The 15,730-nt window shown below is 39.6% G+C and overlaps 1 protein-coding gene across 1 annotated transcript in view; it reads left to right on the forward strand.

Moving 5' to 3' along the window:
• Itga8 (integrin subunit alpha 8) overlaps positions 1-15,730 on the forward strand; it is a 167,889-nt gene that overhangs the window by 80,494 nt on the left and 71,665 nt on the right. Inside the window, exons 14-17 of the mRNA XM_042686085.1 lie at positions 7,031-7,076; positions 9,716-9,823; positions 14,354-14,409; positions 15,064-15,218. Coding sequence (XP_042542019.1) covers positions 7,031-7,076; positions 9,716-9,823; positions 14,354-14,409; positions 15,064-15,218 — 365 coding nt within the window. The remainder of the gene's footprint in view (positions 1-7,030; positions 7,077-9,715; positions 9,824-14,353; positions 14,410-15,063; positions 15,219-15,730) is intronic.

Below are 15,730 nucleotides of genomic sequence, written 5' to 3' on the forward strand. Positions count from 1 at the left end.
TATGTTTATCAATTTATATTACGTGGTATGTTATATATTACATAACATTATACTAATATATAAAAATATATTTATGAATATATTTTATATCCATCCATGTGAAATGGATATCTAAATCTTTGTGGAATATCTGTGTACTGTATAATTGTCCAATACATCCTCAGGGTAATTTTGTAGACCTTAGTGGTAGAAACTGTGGTTTGTCACCATGAGCAACAAGCTATCTTCTAAGACAGCTATACCAATTTATATGCCCACCAACAACGCCATATGGATTCTTGCTCTACTCAACAGTACCTAGCATTAATCTTTCCACCTTTTAAAATTTGAAGCATTAATGAAGTAAATTTCATTCTTCCTTTCATTTGTATTCCTCTGATGATTAATGAATTGAATATCTTTCTCTCTCTCTCTCTCTCTCTCTCTCTCTCTCTCTCTCTCTCTATATATATATATATATATATATATATTAGCCTTGAGTATTTTGTATGAATGCCTATTCATAATTTTTTTATTAGAATGTTAATAGTTTGCTGGGCACCAGTGGCTTACGCCTGTAATTCTAGCTACTCAGGAGGCTGAGATCAAAGTCAGCCCAGGCAGGCAAGTCCGTGAGACTCTTATCTCCAATTAATCACCAGAAAACTGGAAGTGGTGCTGTTGCTCAAAGTGGTAGAGCGCTAGCCTTAAGCTGAAGAGCTGAGGGACAGTGCCCAGGCCCAGAGTTCAAGCCTCACGACAAAAAAAAAAAAAAAAAGTAGTTTTATTCATCTACATGAGTTCATTACAGATTAGGCCTGAGAGCAATTATTAAAATTTATTTCTTACTAGGTGCTTAAGCATAAGGAAAATACTTACTAACATTCAATCAGGCAATAATTTCTCTAAACATTTCTCTGCTTGTTTATTTCTTGGTTGGCCCTGCTCATGTGTTTGTTTGCTAGAGAAGTTAAACCTTCAAAATTCCATTCTGATTTCTATGGTTTTGGGTTATGTTTCAGGCTTTCCCTTATGAATAATTGTAATCTTTTTTATACAACTATTCTTTTCTTTTTATGTTCCTATGGTCTGTGTGTGTGTGTGTGTGCGTGTGTGTGTGTGCACACACACACGCACACATATACACTTGCATGCATGCCCTTATTGGGGTTTAAACTAAGAAAGAATCTTTTCCTCTTGCTTTAGCTTTTTCACCCAAGGCTGGCACTCTACCACTTGAGCCACACCTCCGCCTCCAGCTTTTTGATAGTTAATTGGAGATAAGAATTCACTGACTTTTTGCCTACCTTGGCTTTGAACAGTGATCTCAGATCTCAGCCCCCTAAGTAACTCAGATTATACTGGCTCCTAGATGATTCTTTAACCTAATTTTGTTCCCTCTGTTCCTCTTGTCCCCTCCAGAGTGCCATGTCTCCTAGGAAATTATCATTTTCCCTCTCCTTACCCCATCTGCCCACCCGACCAAACCTCAAACACACATTCAAAACAAAGCCAATATTTTCCAACAGGACTCCATCCAAAATCTCCTTTCCCTTGTCAGAAAAATCAGACTCTGCCATCCAAGCCCTATTTATTTTTATAAATAAGTTTTTTTTATTGTGAAAGTACTGTACAGAAGGGTTACAATCATATGAGCAAGGTAATGAGTACATTTCTTTTTTTAAATAAGTTTTTTATTGTGAAAATACTGTACAGAGGAGTTACAATCACATGAGCAGGGTAATGAGTACATTTTTTATCAAGCATTGTTGCCTCCTCTTTGTTTTTCCCCTACCATCCTTTCCCAAGCCCTATTTATTTTAAGATAACAAATTTGAAGAGTAAAATATAAATGTCACACATCAACCATGATCTCATATTTTTAGAGTAAGTTTTTCCTTGCCAATTGAGCCTGCATTTATGCTAGTAGGTTTTTTATTTCTTTCATTGAAAGTGTTTAGTGGTGCCAAGTGCTGGTGGCTCAGGCCTGTAAAACTAGCTACTCAGAAGGCTGAGATTTGAGACTCAAGGTTTGAAGCCAGCCAGGGCAGGAAAGTCAATGAGACTCCAATTGAAGTCCAGGTGAGACCCAATTGGCAGAGCACTAGCCTTAAGCAAAAAAGCTAAGAAACAGCACTCAGGCCCTGACTTCAAGCCCCAGGACAACAGATACACAGACACACACACAGACACAGACACACACACACACACACACACACACACACACACACACACACACACACACACACACACACTTAGTGTTCCTCCAAATAGCAGAATGAAAATAAATGGTTTCTCAGTCAGCAAGAAGCATGGAGATCTTAAGCATATTTTCAATGGAGTGAAGAGAACCCGTTTTAGTTGCTGGATTTTTTTCTTCCAGAAAAGAGAGAGAGAAAGGCAAGACATTTTATTATCTGATTTCAGACCTGCGTTTAGGACATATTATAAGAGAAGACTAAATAAGAGTTGATGCTACTTGATAGTATAAGACCTATGATCTTTGTTTTTTCTTTTTTCTTTTTCTTTTTGGTATGTGTGTGGGTCCTGAGGCTTGAACTCAGAGCCTGGGTGTTGTCCCTGAGCTTCTTTTGCTCAAAGTTAGTGCTCTTGAGCACTTGAACCATAATACTATTCCCAGCTTTTTCTGAGTTGTTTGCTGCAGATTAAGAGTCTCAGGTCTTTTCCTGCCCAGGTTGGCTTTAAACTGTGATCCTCATATCTCAGCCTCCTGAATAGCTAGGACTACAAGCATAAGCCACCAGTATCTGGCAAGTCCTGTTTTTTTGTTTGTTTGTTTGTTTGTTTGGTTGGTTGGTTGGTTTTGTCGGTCATGGAACCTGAACTCTGGGCCTGGGTGCTGTCCCTCAGCAATTCAGCTCAAGGCTAGCGTTCTACCACTTGAGCCACAGCACTACTTCCTGCTTTTTCTGCTTATGTGGTGCTGAGGAATCGAACCCAGAGCCTCATGCATGCAAGGCAAGAACTCTACCACTGAGCCACCTTCCCAGCCCCAAGTCCTATTATCTTAAAGTAACAGAAAATGAATAATTGTTCATAACAAGTCACATAGTTAAATCAAAGTATCAGCACTCAAATTTTGTTCAAAAGAACAAAATTATGCAAAAGCTTTTTTAAAATATTGTTTCTGAATGTGAGTACACTAATGTGTATATACTAATATGTCCATATGTAAATCCACATTTACATAAATGTGAACATATGCATGTATGTGTGAACATCTAGACTACATATAAAATACATGCAGCCAAAAACATGTCACTATGAACTATGTAAATATGCACACATATGCTTACATAGTATATATGGAGCTGAGATAGAGACAGAGAAACCACATGATGCTTTGTCTAAACCAATCACATAAACTTTGGAATGAAAAGCTTGTTAAAAACCAAACCCCAAGATAAGGACTCAAATGTTTTTTCTTTCTTGCTATTGTGTCTAACATATTTCTAAGATATTTCTTTGTTGCTTTGTATGTCCCTCCCCCACAGTATAACCCCTGTTTTCACTGTATTTGATGTTGGTATATATTTGTTGTAGAGGGGAAGGAAAAAACAAATCGTTTAAATAGGGATACAGGTGAACCCATTGCAACAATGAGATATACAAAACATTATGTCGAAAAACAAACTTTACAACTTTGGCACGCAGTGCGGAGGGGTGAGGTGGGGAGAGATAGGAAGGGATGGGAGGGGAAAACAAAGGAAGAGGCAACAATGCTTGATAAGAAATGCACTCATTACCTTGCCCAAGTAATTGTAACTCCTCTGTACAGTATTTTCACACAAAAAACAAACCAAACCAGTGCATCCATTCTTCTGCCCTGGAGAGATCAGACAAATTCAGTATGTCCTGAGCGTAATACTCCAGCCCTCTCCAGCAGGCATGATACCAAGATGGCATCTCAAACACAAACATACTTTTGTGGTAGATAACTGTTTTTTTAGGCTCCGAACAACTGTGGCCACTTTCTGATAGAGGAAACTGTGGCCTGTTTGCCAGTTATTTTTCCAAAGTAGGAAAATCCCCACCCTGAGGTTGAATTCCTAAAGGAAAAGCCCTCTTCCTCATTACCACAGGGCGGTAGTATTCACGGTCTTGGCTCTGATGGCCATCCATTACCACAGGGTGTAGTATTCACGGTCTCGGCTCTAATGGTCATCTGATGTGGTGAAAAGCCTGGATGTCATTTTGTAGGATATGGGGATTGAGTATGCATGCATATGGATGCATGTGTGTCTTCCCATTCTATTGAATGCATTTGCAAAAATCCAGCCAAATTTAACCCACTCAACCTGTCAAAACAACTGTTGCTTCTTCCTGCTCTTCTTCGTTTAGGATATGATCACCCATCCTCCTACTTGGCAGTCATTTATGAGCCGCCGCCACCATTAGCCCTGTCCAGTGCTGTGCCTGAGACTGTGGATACAAAGATTCTGTCTCCCTTTGTTTATTTCAACCCAAACCATTCTAGGAAGTCTTTGAGATCCACATACACTCAGATTCCTACCCTGGAAAGGCTTACTGTCACATTTCTTTGCCTTTTCCAAAAGCTGGTTCTTAACATTCATCTGCTATTTACACAAGGTCTAATCTTTGGATATGAGTGCTTTGCCTTACTTGGAGCCAAGACCAAAGCACACAGGCAGCTCTTGAATCCTCGTGCACAACAGAGCTGCCCATCTTCTGTCATGTCAATGGGCATGCAGAGTCACCTGTGTTATGTTTGCCTAAATATGGTTATCTAGCAAGAAAAGTATGCATTTCTGCCTATCAGGTGCTCTTGTTCCCAAGACATAGGAACAAATATAGTGGAAGAGACAAATGTAGCAAAAAGTGGAGGTAGCTGAAAGTGTTGCCATTCTGATATAATTTATCACTGTAGTTTTAAACAAATGGTGGGTGTAGAAGCTTTGGCATCAAGGAACAGAGGCATGGCTTGAGCATCACATTGTGTGCCTAGCTAGCAGGAAGTCCTGAGTTCAGGAAAGAAAGAAAAATGAACAAAAGAAAGAAAGGGAGAGAGAGAGGGAGGGAGGAAGGGAGGGAAGGAAGGAAAGAAAGAAAGAAAATGAGAGAAAGAAAGAGGAAGAAAGAAAAGAAAGGAAGGAAGGAAGGAAAAGAAGGAAAGGAAGGAAGGAAAGAAAGAAAGGAAAGAAAGAAAATGAGAGAAAGAAAGAGAACGAAAGAAAGAAAGAAAGAAGGAAACAGAATGAAGGAAAAGAAAGAAGGAAAAGGAAGGAAGGAAGGAAGGAAGGAAGGGAAGGAAGAAAGGAGGGAGGGAGGGAGGAAGGGAGGGAGGGAAGAAGGAAGGAAGAGAAGGGAATGTGAAGGAAAGAGAGTAAAGGGGAAGGAAAGAGATGGAGGAAGGGAAGGAGGAAGAGAGAAAAAACAAAAAAGAGAAAAAGAAGGGAAAGAAGAAAGGAAGGAGGGGAGGGAAAAGGAAAGGAAGAAAAGAAGGGAAAGGAAAGAAAAGAATGGAGAGAAAAAAGAGAGGAGAAGGGAAGGAAAAGAAAAGACACTAAAGGAAAAAAAAACTAGCATCCAACTTTAAAGATGTAAGACTTTAAACATTTTATTCATGAGCCACAGTTAGCCACGCTGTAGATCTTCTCTTAATATGTTTTCTATTTCCTCTTGTAGAGAGCTCTTGGATGACCCGTGTCTGACTTACTTGAACATTAGCATACACATCTTTTTAAAGCTATTGTTACAACGTGATTCTGTAAAACCTAAGATACCCCACTTACAGTGTTGATCTTAAAATGGTTTGAGTCCATTTTTAAACAGAAACACTGACAAGAATAATATGTCTTTGGTTAAGCTGGCTCAGCAGACATAAAAGCAAGGATTACTAAACAAGTCTGTTTAAGAAATGATCCTGAATGCTGGGCACTGATGGCTCACACCTGTAATCCTAGCTACTCAGGAGGCTGAGATCTGAGGAAAGCAGTTCAAAAAAGAAAAAAAAAAACAACAATTGATCCTGAGGAATAGTGGCAATCTAGGAGGGCATGGAAAGGAAGGATATGATAAATATTATGATCAATCTGCCTGCCCCCGTTGGCAGCTTTCTAATAAGACACTTCCTACTTTCTTGTTAGGAGCCCAAGTAAATCACTTCAAAGCAATTTTAGTATAGAGAAAGTTCTATGCATGCTATTATTATTACTATTACTATTAGTTATGATTAATAGAAATATATCTATTATTTCATGTACTATTGATAGCTTTAACAATAGTCTACTCAGGATCCAATCAAAATTACGGTGTCAGAATGACATCTGGCATGTTTGCTCCAGTAGTAATGATCCTTGCTTCATTGGATTGCTGCCCACGAGAGAGTAGTAAGAGAATGAGTGCAATAACAATGGTAATGTGTACCATGTACTTGGTGCACATTGCATACGTAGTAGGCGTCAAGCATTATGCTTTTCCTGTTTCCTCAGGATGTGCACTTGGAGTCTAGATGATGGGGACAGTGAAGTTCTGATGAGTGTCTTGAGCATTTCTAACACATTTGCCTTCCTGAATGGTGAAGGGCTTCATTCATATATCCTATAGACTTAGCTGTATAGGTTATATTCTTCCAAAAATGTCCTAAGAAAGATATACTTTGCTCTTCTTATTTTTTTTTTCCTTTGCTGTCCATATAATCGATGACTGTATGGGTTGAGTATCCTTTATCCAAAATGCTTCAGACCAGAAGTGGTTAGAATTCTGGTCAGGTTCTTGAACATTGACACACAGATCCTGAGATGTTGGGGATAGGACTCAAGTATAAACACAAAACTCACTTTGTATAGACTCCTTATGCACATAGCCCAAAAATGGTTTTATAAACTATTTTAAATAATTCTGTACCTGAAATAGTCTGGAGTTTTCCACGTCTGTGTTATGACAATGCTTATACTTGGATTTTGGAGCATTTCAGATTTTAGATTTGGGGATGGATAGGGATTGTGTAGATCATCTTTACAACAACTGTGCATGGATTTTGTGATTTGTCTTGTCTTTGTTGTTTTAGATTTACTTGTGGGTGCATTTGGAACAGGAAAAGTTGCTGTTTACAGGTATGTGGTTGGTGGGGTGCAAACTGGTGGGGTACAGACATTCTTCTATCAGTTTTAAATGCCTTTACTTCTTGTTGCTCAGTTTACCTTAGAGACCACATTCCCACTACTTATTCTTTTTTGTTTTGTTTTATTTTGGGTCTGGTCGTGGGCCTGAACTCTGAGCCTGGGCGAAGCCCCTCAGCTCTTCAGCTCAAGGCTCGCGCTCTACCACTTGAGCCACAGCGCCACTTCTGGCTTTTTTTTTTTTTTTTTTTTTGCTTATGGGTGCTGAGGAATCAAACCCAGGGCCTCAAGCATGCAAGGCAAGCGCTCTACCCCGAGCCACCTTCCCAGCCCCCACTACTTATTCTGAAAGCATTTGTATATCCCTTTCAAAGTCCAACCTTTCTGTCATTCCTCTGTATTTTTACTCTTAAAACATTATGAGTTTAAGAGTAGTAGGGGGAAAATAGGGGAAAGCTAAAAAAAGGATGACATTGTATTCATTTCCTGACTTATGGAATTAAAACCCCTTTGTACAACTTCTTAATAATAACAGTTAAAAAGCAACAACTTCATGGGCTAACATTTAATACCTCCTTGTGTAATATTTAAATATGACATAAAGTTCAGAAAATCATAAAAGGACTTTTTTTGGATGCTACTGTATTTGTATTCTTTGTGCTTTGGGGTTGATTTAGACATGCAATGTGGGAGAAGGTTACGATTTACCCTGGCTTCTATGACCTAGTATGTAGAAGTGGGAAAATCGCCAAAGGATAGCGGAACCCCAACTTTGCCAGAAAGTCAGGTAAGAGCATGAGGCCCTGAGTTCCAGCCCCAGTACTGGCACAAAAATAAAAAAATTAAAATATGGTCAAGTACAGATGCTCAGTGAGGGAACGGAATATTACCAGGACTTGGCAAACTCCGAAAGTGAATATGGAAGAGCAATTCAAATGCAATTAGACATGGATTCAAAGCTTGGCCATTCCATTCATTTGTAATCATTGGCCCCGAGGCCCACCACTCAGAAACCTATGGCTCCAGCTACTCCACTCAGAATTCACCATGGCCTGCACCAATGTTTATTTTCCCTGAGCTACAGCCAGCCCGTGGCTGAGCACCCCAACATAAACGCAAGGCTATATCTGTAGGTCATGAAACTCCTGATCTAGACAACTCTAGCTGGAGCACATCCCATGGCCTAGGCCAGAACTTTCTTATCCAATTCCCTCTCCTTTGCTCCACCCTTCCACAGCTCAGAGCTCCCAGCCTTCTACACTCCCCTTTTTCCCCATAAGTCTGTGCCAGGATAAATCTCTTGCATGCCTAATCCTATTGTATCGCCTGCTGTTCCAGCAACTGAAACACAATATTGAAAATAATATAATACAGAACAGATAAATAAGTAAAAAGGAGTTTAAGAAAAATCCCAGTGGGCTCCATGTGGTAATCATGAAAATGTTTGAAGTAGTGCCCTAAACAACACTGTGCCCCAAAACACAGACCTCCCTTCTGTCAGCCAGAGGAGCACATTTCCAACATGGCATTTCTAAGGACAAGAATCTAGACTCTTTGGTTCCCAGTTGTTGTGTCTTATAGTCCAGCTCTAACAATGCTTCCATTCTTTTTCTCCCATGGTTTAGTCTCTTGCTTTGTCAACATTGCCTGGTTGACTAGAATGGCCTTTAGTCTCTATCAGTGTCTCTCCTCAAACATAGCTCCAACTAGAATCATCCCAACTAGAATGTGTTTAAAATTTGAGCCAGGCCTCATGCCTGTACTCCTAGCTGCTCAGAAGGCTAAGATTTAAGGTACACAATTTGAAGCCAGCCCAGGGGACAAAAAGCCCATGAGATTCTTATTTCCAATTCATCATTAAAAAGCTGGAAGTAGCGCTATGGTTCAAGTGGTAGAATACCAGCCTTAAGCAAAAAAGTTAAAGGACAGCACTCAGGCCCTGAGTTCAAGCTCCACTCCCAGTACCAATAAACAAACAAACAAATAAATAAATAAATTCTAACATCTAGCTCTTACTAGAGTTTCTAGATCGGTTGGTCCGTGGTGGGGTCTGGACATGGTATTTTTTCTTTTGAAAGCTCCTTCCTCTAGTAATTATCTTATACAGGCAGGATTGAAAACCACAGTGCTGGGTGAAGTATAGAATTACTCTGTCAATCCATTCTCATGTGGCTAGCTAAATGCGCAAAATTTGGCTAAAAAGAAAACATTCATCGTCGTGATTATGGTCATTATCAACAAGCCAACAAAAAAAGCTGTAAAATTCAAGCACTTACTGTGAGTGGCTAGAGAATGATTATTTTCCTTCGAGGATGGTGACAGACATTCTTACACACTGTAGAGTAGTGTTGTGCAGCAATATGGTCAAGATAGCGTGAGTCCTCTCCATGAAGAAAGCAGGTTGTGGATATGCTTGTGTCTGATGGACATACAGCATCCTTCCCTGGGACTCGCCTGCAATGCTATGTGCTTTAGGGGGGTTACTTGAGGGTGGCACCCATTTGTTCATGCAGTAAGCAGAATTCTTGGCACAGGCCAGGGGATGTTGGCTGTGGAAGTTCCTCCTTCTGTGGTGTGAGCTTGTGTCCATGGCTCATGGAATGTATTCAGACTCCGTGTTTTCTCTCTTGCAGAGCCAGACCTGTGGTGACTGTAGATGCCCAACTTCTGCTGAGCCCAATGATTATCAACCTTGAAAATAAAACTTGCCAGATTCCTGAGGTGTTGACGCCTGTGGCCTGGTAAGTTAGCTCCTTGCTTCCCAAACTAATGTGGATTCGAATCACCTAGGGATCTTACCCCCAGAATGCATTGTTGGTGTAGTAAGTCTAGGGTAGGGTGTGAGATGTTGCAGATCTAGGAAAGGCTTCAAGGGGTCCTGGTCTGTAAAGCAAGTTTGAGTAGCTAGGATTAGGAATTATGATTTCATGGTATTCTCTGCCTTATGGGTTTATCATGAAGAAGCTGGCTCTTCAATCTACATAGTGAGATGAAAAGCATAGGAAAATGCTTGGGGAAATTCCCAGGGAATCAAATCTTAGTGATCTCTTTCTTTCTTTTATTTTCTTAATTAAAAAAATCTTTATCCAACAGATGAGTTACTGTTGGGTAATGAGTACATTTCCTTTTGGACAATGTCCCCCCTCCCTTTGCTCTCTCCGTTTTCCCCTTGTATTCCCACCCACAAGTTGTATAGTTCATTTTTCAATGTAGTATCCAGTGAGTACCATTGCTCCCTTTCTATGCCCCTCCCTTGTACTCCCCAAGACATATATTACAATAAATGTTGATCAAACCTGAAAGTTCAACAGCTTACCCTGACTCTCCCTCACATATACATTGGGTACTCTCACTTTTCAGACATATAATACGCCCCTCATTTTTTTTAAATAAATCACGCTTGAGTTAAATTCTTCCATCTTTTATGCTGACAATAGATGCAGTTTTAGCATTTAATAAATACAATCAGACCAAAGGCAAATAGTATAAAACTAGAGATTTTTTGTTCCCTGTATTTTTTGTGGCCAGGATCTCACAGCAATGGAAATCACTGGACCTAGCCAGGAGCCAGTGGCTCATGCCTGTAATCCTAGCTACTCAGGAGGCTGAGATCTGACAATCACGGTTCGAAGCCAGTTCAGTCAGGAAAGTCCCTGTGAGACTTTTTTTTCTCTAATTAACTACTCAAAAACCAGAAGTGGCACTGTGGCTCAAAGTGGTAAAGTACTATTTGCTCTCAGGGATACTGCCCAGGCCCTGAGTTCAAGCCCACCACTGACAGAAAGAAAGAAAGAAAGAAAGAAAGAAAGAAAGAAAGAAAGAAAGAAAGAAAGAAAGAAAGAAAGAAAGAAAGAAAGAAAGAAAGAAAGAAAGAAAGAAAGAAAGAAAGAAAGAAAGAAAGAAAAAGAAATTACTGGACCTTTGCCTGGACCACAGGAGAACATGGCTTATCTATCTTCTAGGAATGTACCCTCTGAGTCATAGCAGTCTCATGAATGGACACAATGGAGTTTGATTCTAACATAGCCTGAAAAACTACCACCTTATTTTTCACTGTGTATGTCCCACAAGAGTCAGAAGCCATTATGATTTCTCCATGTCATCAAGGCCTATCCTCTGGAAATCCGGCAAAGCCCTGTGATGGTTAGGATGTGCTCTCCTTTTCCAGGAGTTCTAAGCTTAATTCAGGCAATGTGTTGATTAAGATAAAGCCAGCATGTACAACAGAACCAGCCTAGACCAAAAGAAGTTATTTCCAGCGTATGTTAGTGTGTTGCTGATGGCCCTTTGACAAGAGTTCACAGGAAGTCTACATTTGGGAGGGTAGAGGTGGTTAATGCCAGCCCCTCAAGAATTCTTTGTAAAACATCCTGTTGTGGGGAACTTCCAGTAGGGGAAGGGGTACCTTCTCCTTGAACTGTTTTTGAAACTACTTAGGAAGTGCCCTGAGCACAGTTTAAAATGGTTTAAAACCATAAAAGAGTATAATGAAAACCTGACCTGGGAAAATACGTGAAAGAGCCAGCATTTCTCCTTACGCTGGCAGGAGTAAATGAACACGAAATGAGCTGTGAGTGCTACTTGAGCATGAATATTAAAACTTTACTACACCCCTCAAGTAAAGCTCTGTTCACACCTTCAAAACTCCCTGGTTTTCTGGACTGAATTCTTTCAAGCACTGGTGGCACATTCTGGTTTAGAATGTGTTTGTTTTGAACTGGAGAGATTTTTCTAAGGATTTCTAGCTTGATGGATTATTTTTATAAGCCTAAAATACTTTCAGAAAAGACAAAGGGAGCCAAGCATGGTGGTGCAGGCTTGTAATCCCAGCTATTCAGGAGGTAGAGACAGAAGAATATCTGAAGCCCAGCCCAGAGAAAATTAGCCTAAGAACTTATAAATACAGTAACTAAAGAAAATAAAATGATAGGAAGGGGGACAATACAAGTGTGAGGACCTGAGTTGAATTCCTATTACCGTAGAAAAAGGAGAAAGAAAACAGATTAACATGGGCCTTATTTAACTTTGTAAAAAATGGTTTGAATGAGAAAGTGTCTCTTTTCATGAGCCATTTTTTGTTATATCAAATCTTAAGATAAAATGAAATTTGTTAATGCGTAGAAAAACTATCTTCCTTTACAATTGTTTCTTTAATTCTATTACATATATTTCCTACAACACATTGTATTTCAATATGCAAACGTTTTAAATGTTGCCTCAAAGTATTACAAGATAGAAAAATGCAGTCTCTGGGGCTCATGTTTATAATCCTATTATAAACAATCCTATTTCGGAGGCTGAGATCTGGAGGATGGTGACTCAAAGCCAGACAGAGAAGAAAAGTCTCCCCCTCCCAAATAACCAGCAAAAAACTAGGATTAAAGGTATGGCTCAAGTGGTAAAGAGCCAACCTTGCGCTGAAGCTACTATGCAATTTTTGAGGTATTTCTTCTTAGATTAGGATAGAGTTCTTGAAAAATCTAAGAGTTGACAAAGTCTTTTCCACTTTAAACCAGAAGATTTCAGTTGTAGGTCTATTAACAATTGTTCAATAAGTTCTAGCCTTTATATTAAACTTGTAGGAAAAAGATAAAGTCACTCAATGATTCATGACATTGACTTAACAGAAGGGAGAAATAAAAATCATTGATATATAACGACATGCAATTCATAAACCAAGAGTAACCCTTTAGCTGACATTTCTCAAGTACTTTTTTACAAAGAGAAAAGGTTTGCTTTTATTCCTTTTCCAAGAACTGTATTCCTTTTTTTGTTTGTGTCAGATAAATTGCTGTATATTTTGACAATTTCATCATCAATTTCATTATAAATTTCATTTATCTTATAAAAGCTAATGAGCTTTGTCTATGCTGAGTAATAACTTCAGCACATATCAAACACTTCCCAAACATAAAGTATGCAAAAAATAAATCCAATTTGGGAAGGCAGCCCCACTACAAAATTTAAAGATGTGATTAACCACTCATCTTCCTTGAGTAATTCTAATTGAAGCAGAAGGGGTTGGAATTTGCCATTTCTCTGGAGACGTGATGTAAACACTTGTTACAGCGTAGACATCTCAGGAAACGTTCAGTTTAATGGTGTATGGAGAATAATTTACCCTGAATGGAGAGATATTGACTGAGGTCACAGAACTAGATGAATCCCAGATGTCACAGGTTTCCATGATGTTTGACACAGGAAGCTGACATATAATTAAAGTATGACTAGGGTTTATTTGCTCCTTTGGAATTCCAGAGAAATATGTAAATCATGCTATAGCATCTTATTAGTAAACACTTTAAGAGTGCCACTAAATCATAGGGAGTATCTTCTTGCATTTTCACTTTTTTAGATATGTGCATAGGGCCACATCCTCAGAGATGATGGCCATTAACGTTTTTCTGAAGGAAGGGCGAGAGTACTCAGCAAATTCTGACAGAAATGAATGGACATTTCTCTCTGCCCCTGTGGCCACAGACCAAGGCCAGTGGCAGGCCATGATACAACCAGGACAGACACTTTCATGGGTATTGGCAACTCTACTAAGTGCCTTTCCTCTACATCAAACCTCTCTCATGGTTGTGTTTTTACCTTGTGCTTACCTACATGAAGACAGTTACTCTGGGCTCCTTCGCTCCTTTCTTTCCCTCATCCCTCTTCTTTCTGATTCTGCTCTTATCCCCGCCACTAAGTTCTAGTCTCTTCCAAGCTGATTGGGTGATTTGAGCTAAGCATGTTGTTCTATGCTGCTTAGGCTTCAATCCACATTTTTCAGCCTGCCTTTGCCACCAGCCAACCACGATAGCTGTGCCTCCTACAACCTTCCCATCCGGCTGGAAGCTCTAATCTATAAATCCCTCTGAGCAGCTATGTTCTTGCTAATCACCAGCTTTCCCCACACTGTGCCCACACTGACTGCCAATAGCTTTATTCTATGACATATGGAAGTGTTCATATGTATTTGTTAAATAAAGGCAGCAGGGCATAAATTGCTGCAATGATTGAATCCATTTATTTCTAATCATATTTTCAAGTATTACCTCCCAATGCAGATTGTATTTGTATTGTGATGAAACTGGTATGTGAATGTGTGTGTGTATGTGTGTGTGTGTATATATATATATATATATATATATATATATATATATATATACATGTGTGTATGTAATGAGAAGTATAGGTGGAAAGACTTGATCTGAGGTGGAATTTCAACTTCTGATTCAAAACTTTACTAACGCAGCATACTATTGACTTTTGTTTTTCTACAGCTTATCTCTGAAAGTCTGTGCATCTGTCACAGGTCAGAGCCTTTCCAACACAATAGGTAAGCAAGTGTGTTTTCATTTTTGCACTTCTGTGCTAAGAAATCATAACAGTAAGTGTAACAGTAAGTGTGGCTCTTCACAGACCAGAGCAAACAAAAGAGCTCTTCCTCAACATATAGATTCCATCACATTCACAGAACCCTCTGCATAAAGATGTTTCCAGAATCAAGACTGATATTACACACAATGATGGGAGACAATAGCTTGGAAAGTATTTTGTGATGTTCCTTCAGTTTTATGTGTTATGTTTGATTCTCAGAATAGAAGACATGCCCCATGAAATAAGCATTCTTATCGGAACACAGCACCAATGGGGCTCATCTGTAATCCTAGCTTCTCAGAAGGCTGAGATCTGAGAATCATGGTTCAAAGCTAGCCTGGGCAAGAAAGAACATAGACTCTTATCTTCAATTAATCTTCAGAAAACTAGAGATGGAGCTGTGGCTCAAGTGGTAGAGCACTAGACATGAGCAAAAGGCTCAGGGACAGTGCCTATGCCCTGAGTTCAAGCCCCAGAACCACCAGCATACACACACACACACACACACACACACACACACACACACACACACACACACACAAAATCCCCATCCATACAGAGCAGCAAGTTTGGTTTGCTGAGTACTTTTATTCTCTTTACTTCCTTCCTTCAGCCCTGACAGCTGAGGTGCAGTTGGACTCCCTGAAGCAAAAAGGAGCCATTAAGCGCACACTCTTCCACGACAACCATCAGCCCCATCTCATCTTCCCTCTTGTGATAAAAGGGCAGAGATCCCTCCACTGCCAGGATTTCACTGTTTACCTTCGAGTAAGTGTTTGACAAACCATTTTCGAGGCTCCTAACATTTAAACCCAAATTCCAGCCGTCCTTCTCCATGTAGCCATCATCCAGATCTACAGAGATCCTCATCTGTCTATTTTCATTTTCCTGGGAGGAAACTTCATTTGAAGGTTGAATGCTTTCTTCTTGACCCTTACTTGAACTAACCTAATGATCTACTGCTATTCATTTCTAAGACTTCTTGTCATTTGGGACCAAAAATCTGGGTAATAGCTTTCAACTCAGGTGGTTTTCATTTCTAACTGCCTCCTCCCCAAAAGAAACATAAAAGCTCGAGCCCATTTATTGGAATTTTTATCCTATGTGGATTATATCACATAGATTTTTATCAGCATTCGTTGCAGAGCCAATTCAGGAAAACACTTAGTATGCAAAACTTTTACTGCAAGCAACTTGTAATTTATGCTTCTTAAAAGTAATGTGTTTGGGGGCTGGGCACTGTGGCACATGCCTATAGTTTTACCTATTTCAGAGGTAGA

The sequence above is a fragment of the Dipodomys spectabilis genome, unplaced genomic scaffold, assembly GCF_019054845.1.
Source record: "Dipodomys spectabilis isolate Male_0828 unplaced genomic scaffold, ASM1905484v1 ptg000096l, whole genome shotgun sequence".
Lineage (NCBI taxonomy): Eukaryota > Metazoa > Chordata > Mammalia > Rodentia > Heteromyidae > Dipodomys > Dipodomys spectabilis.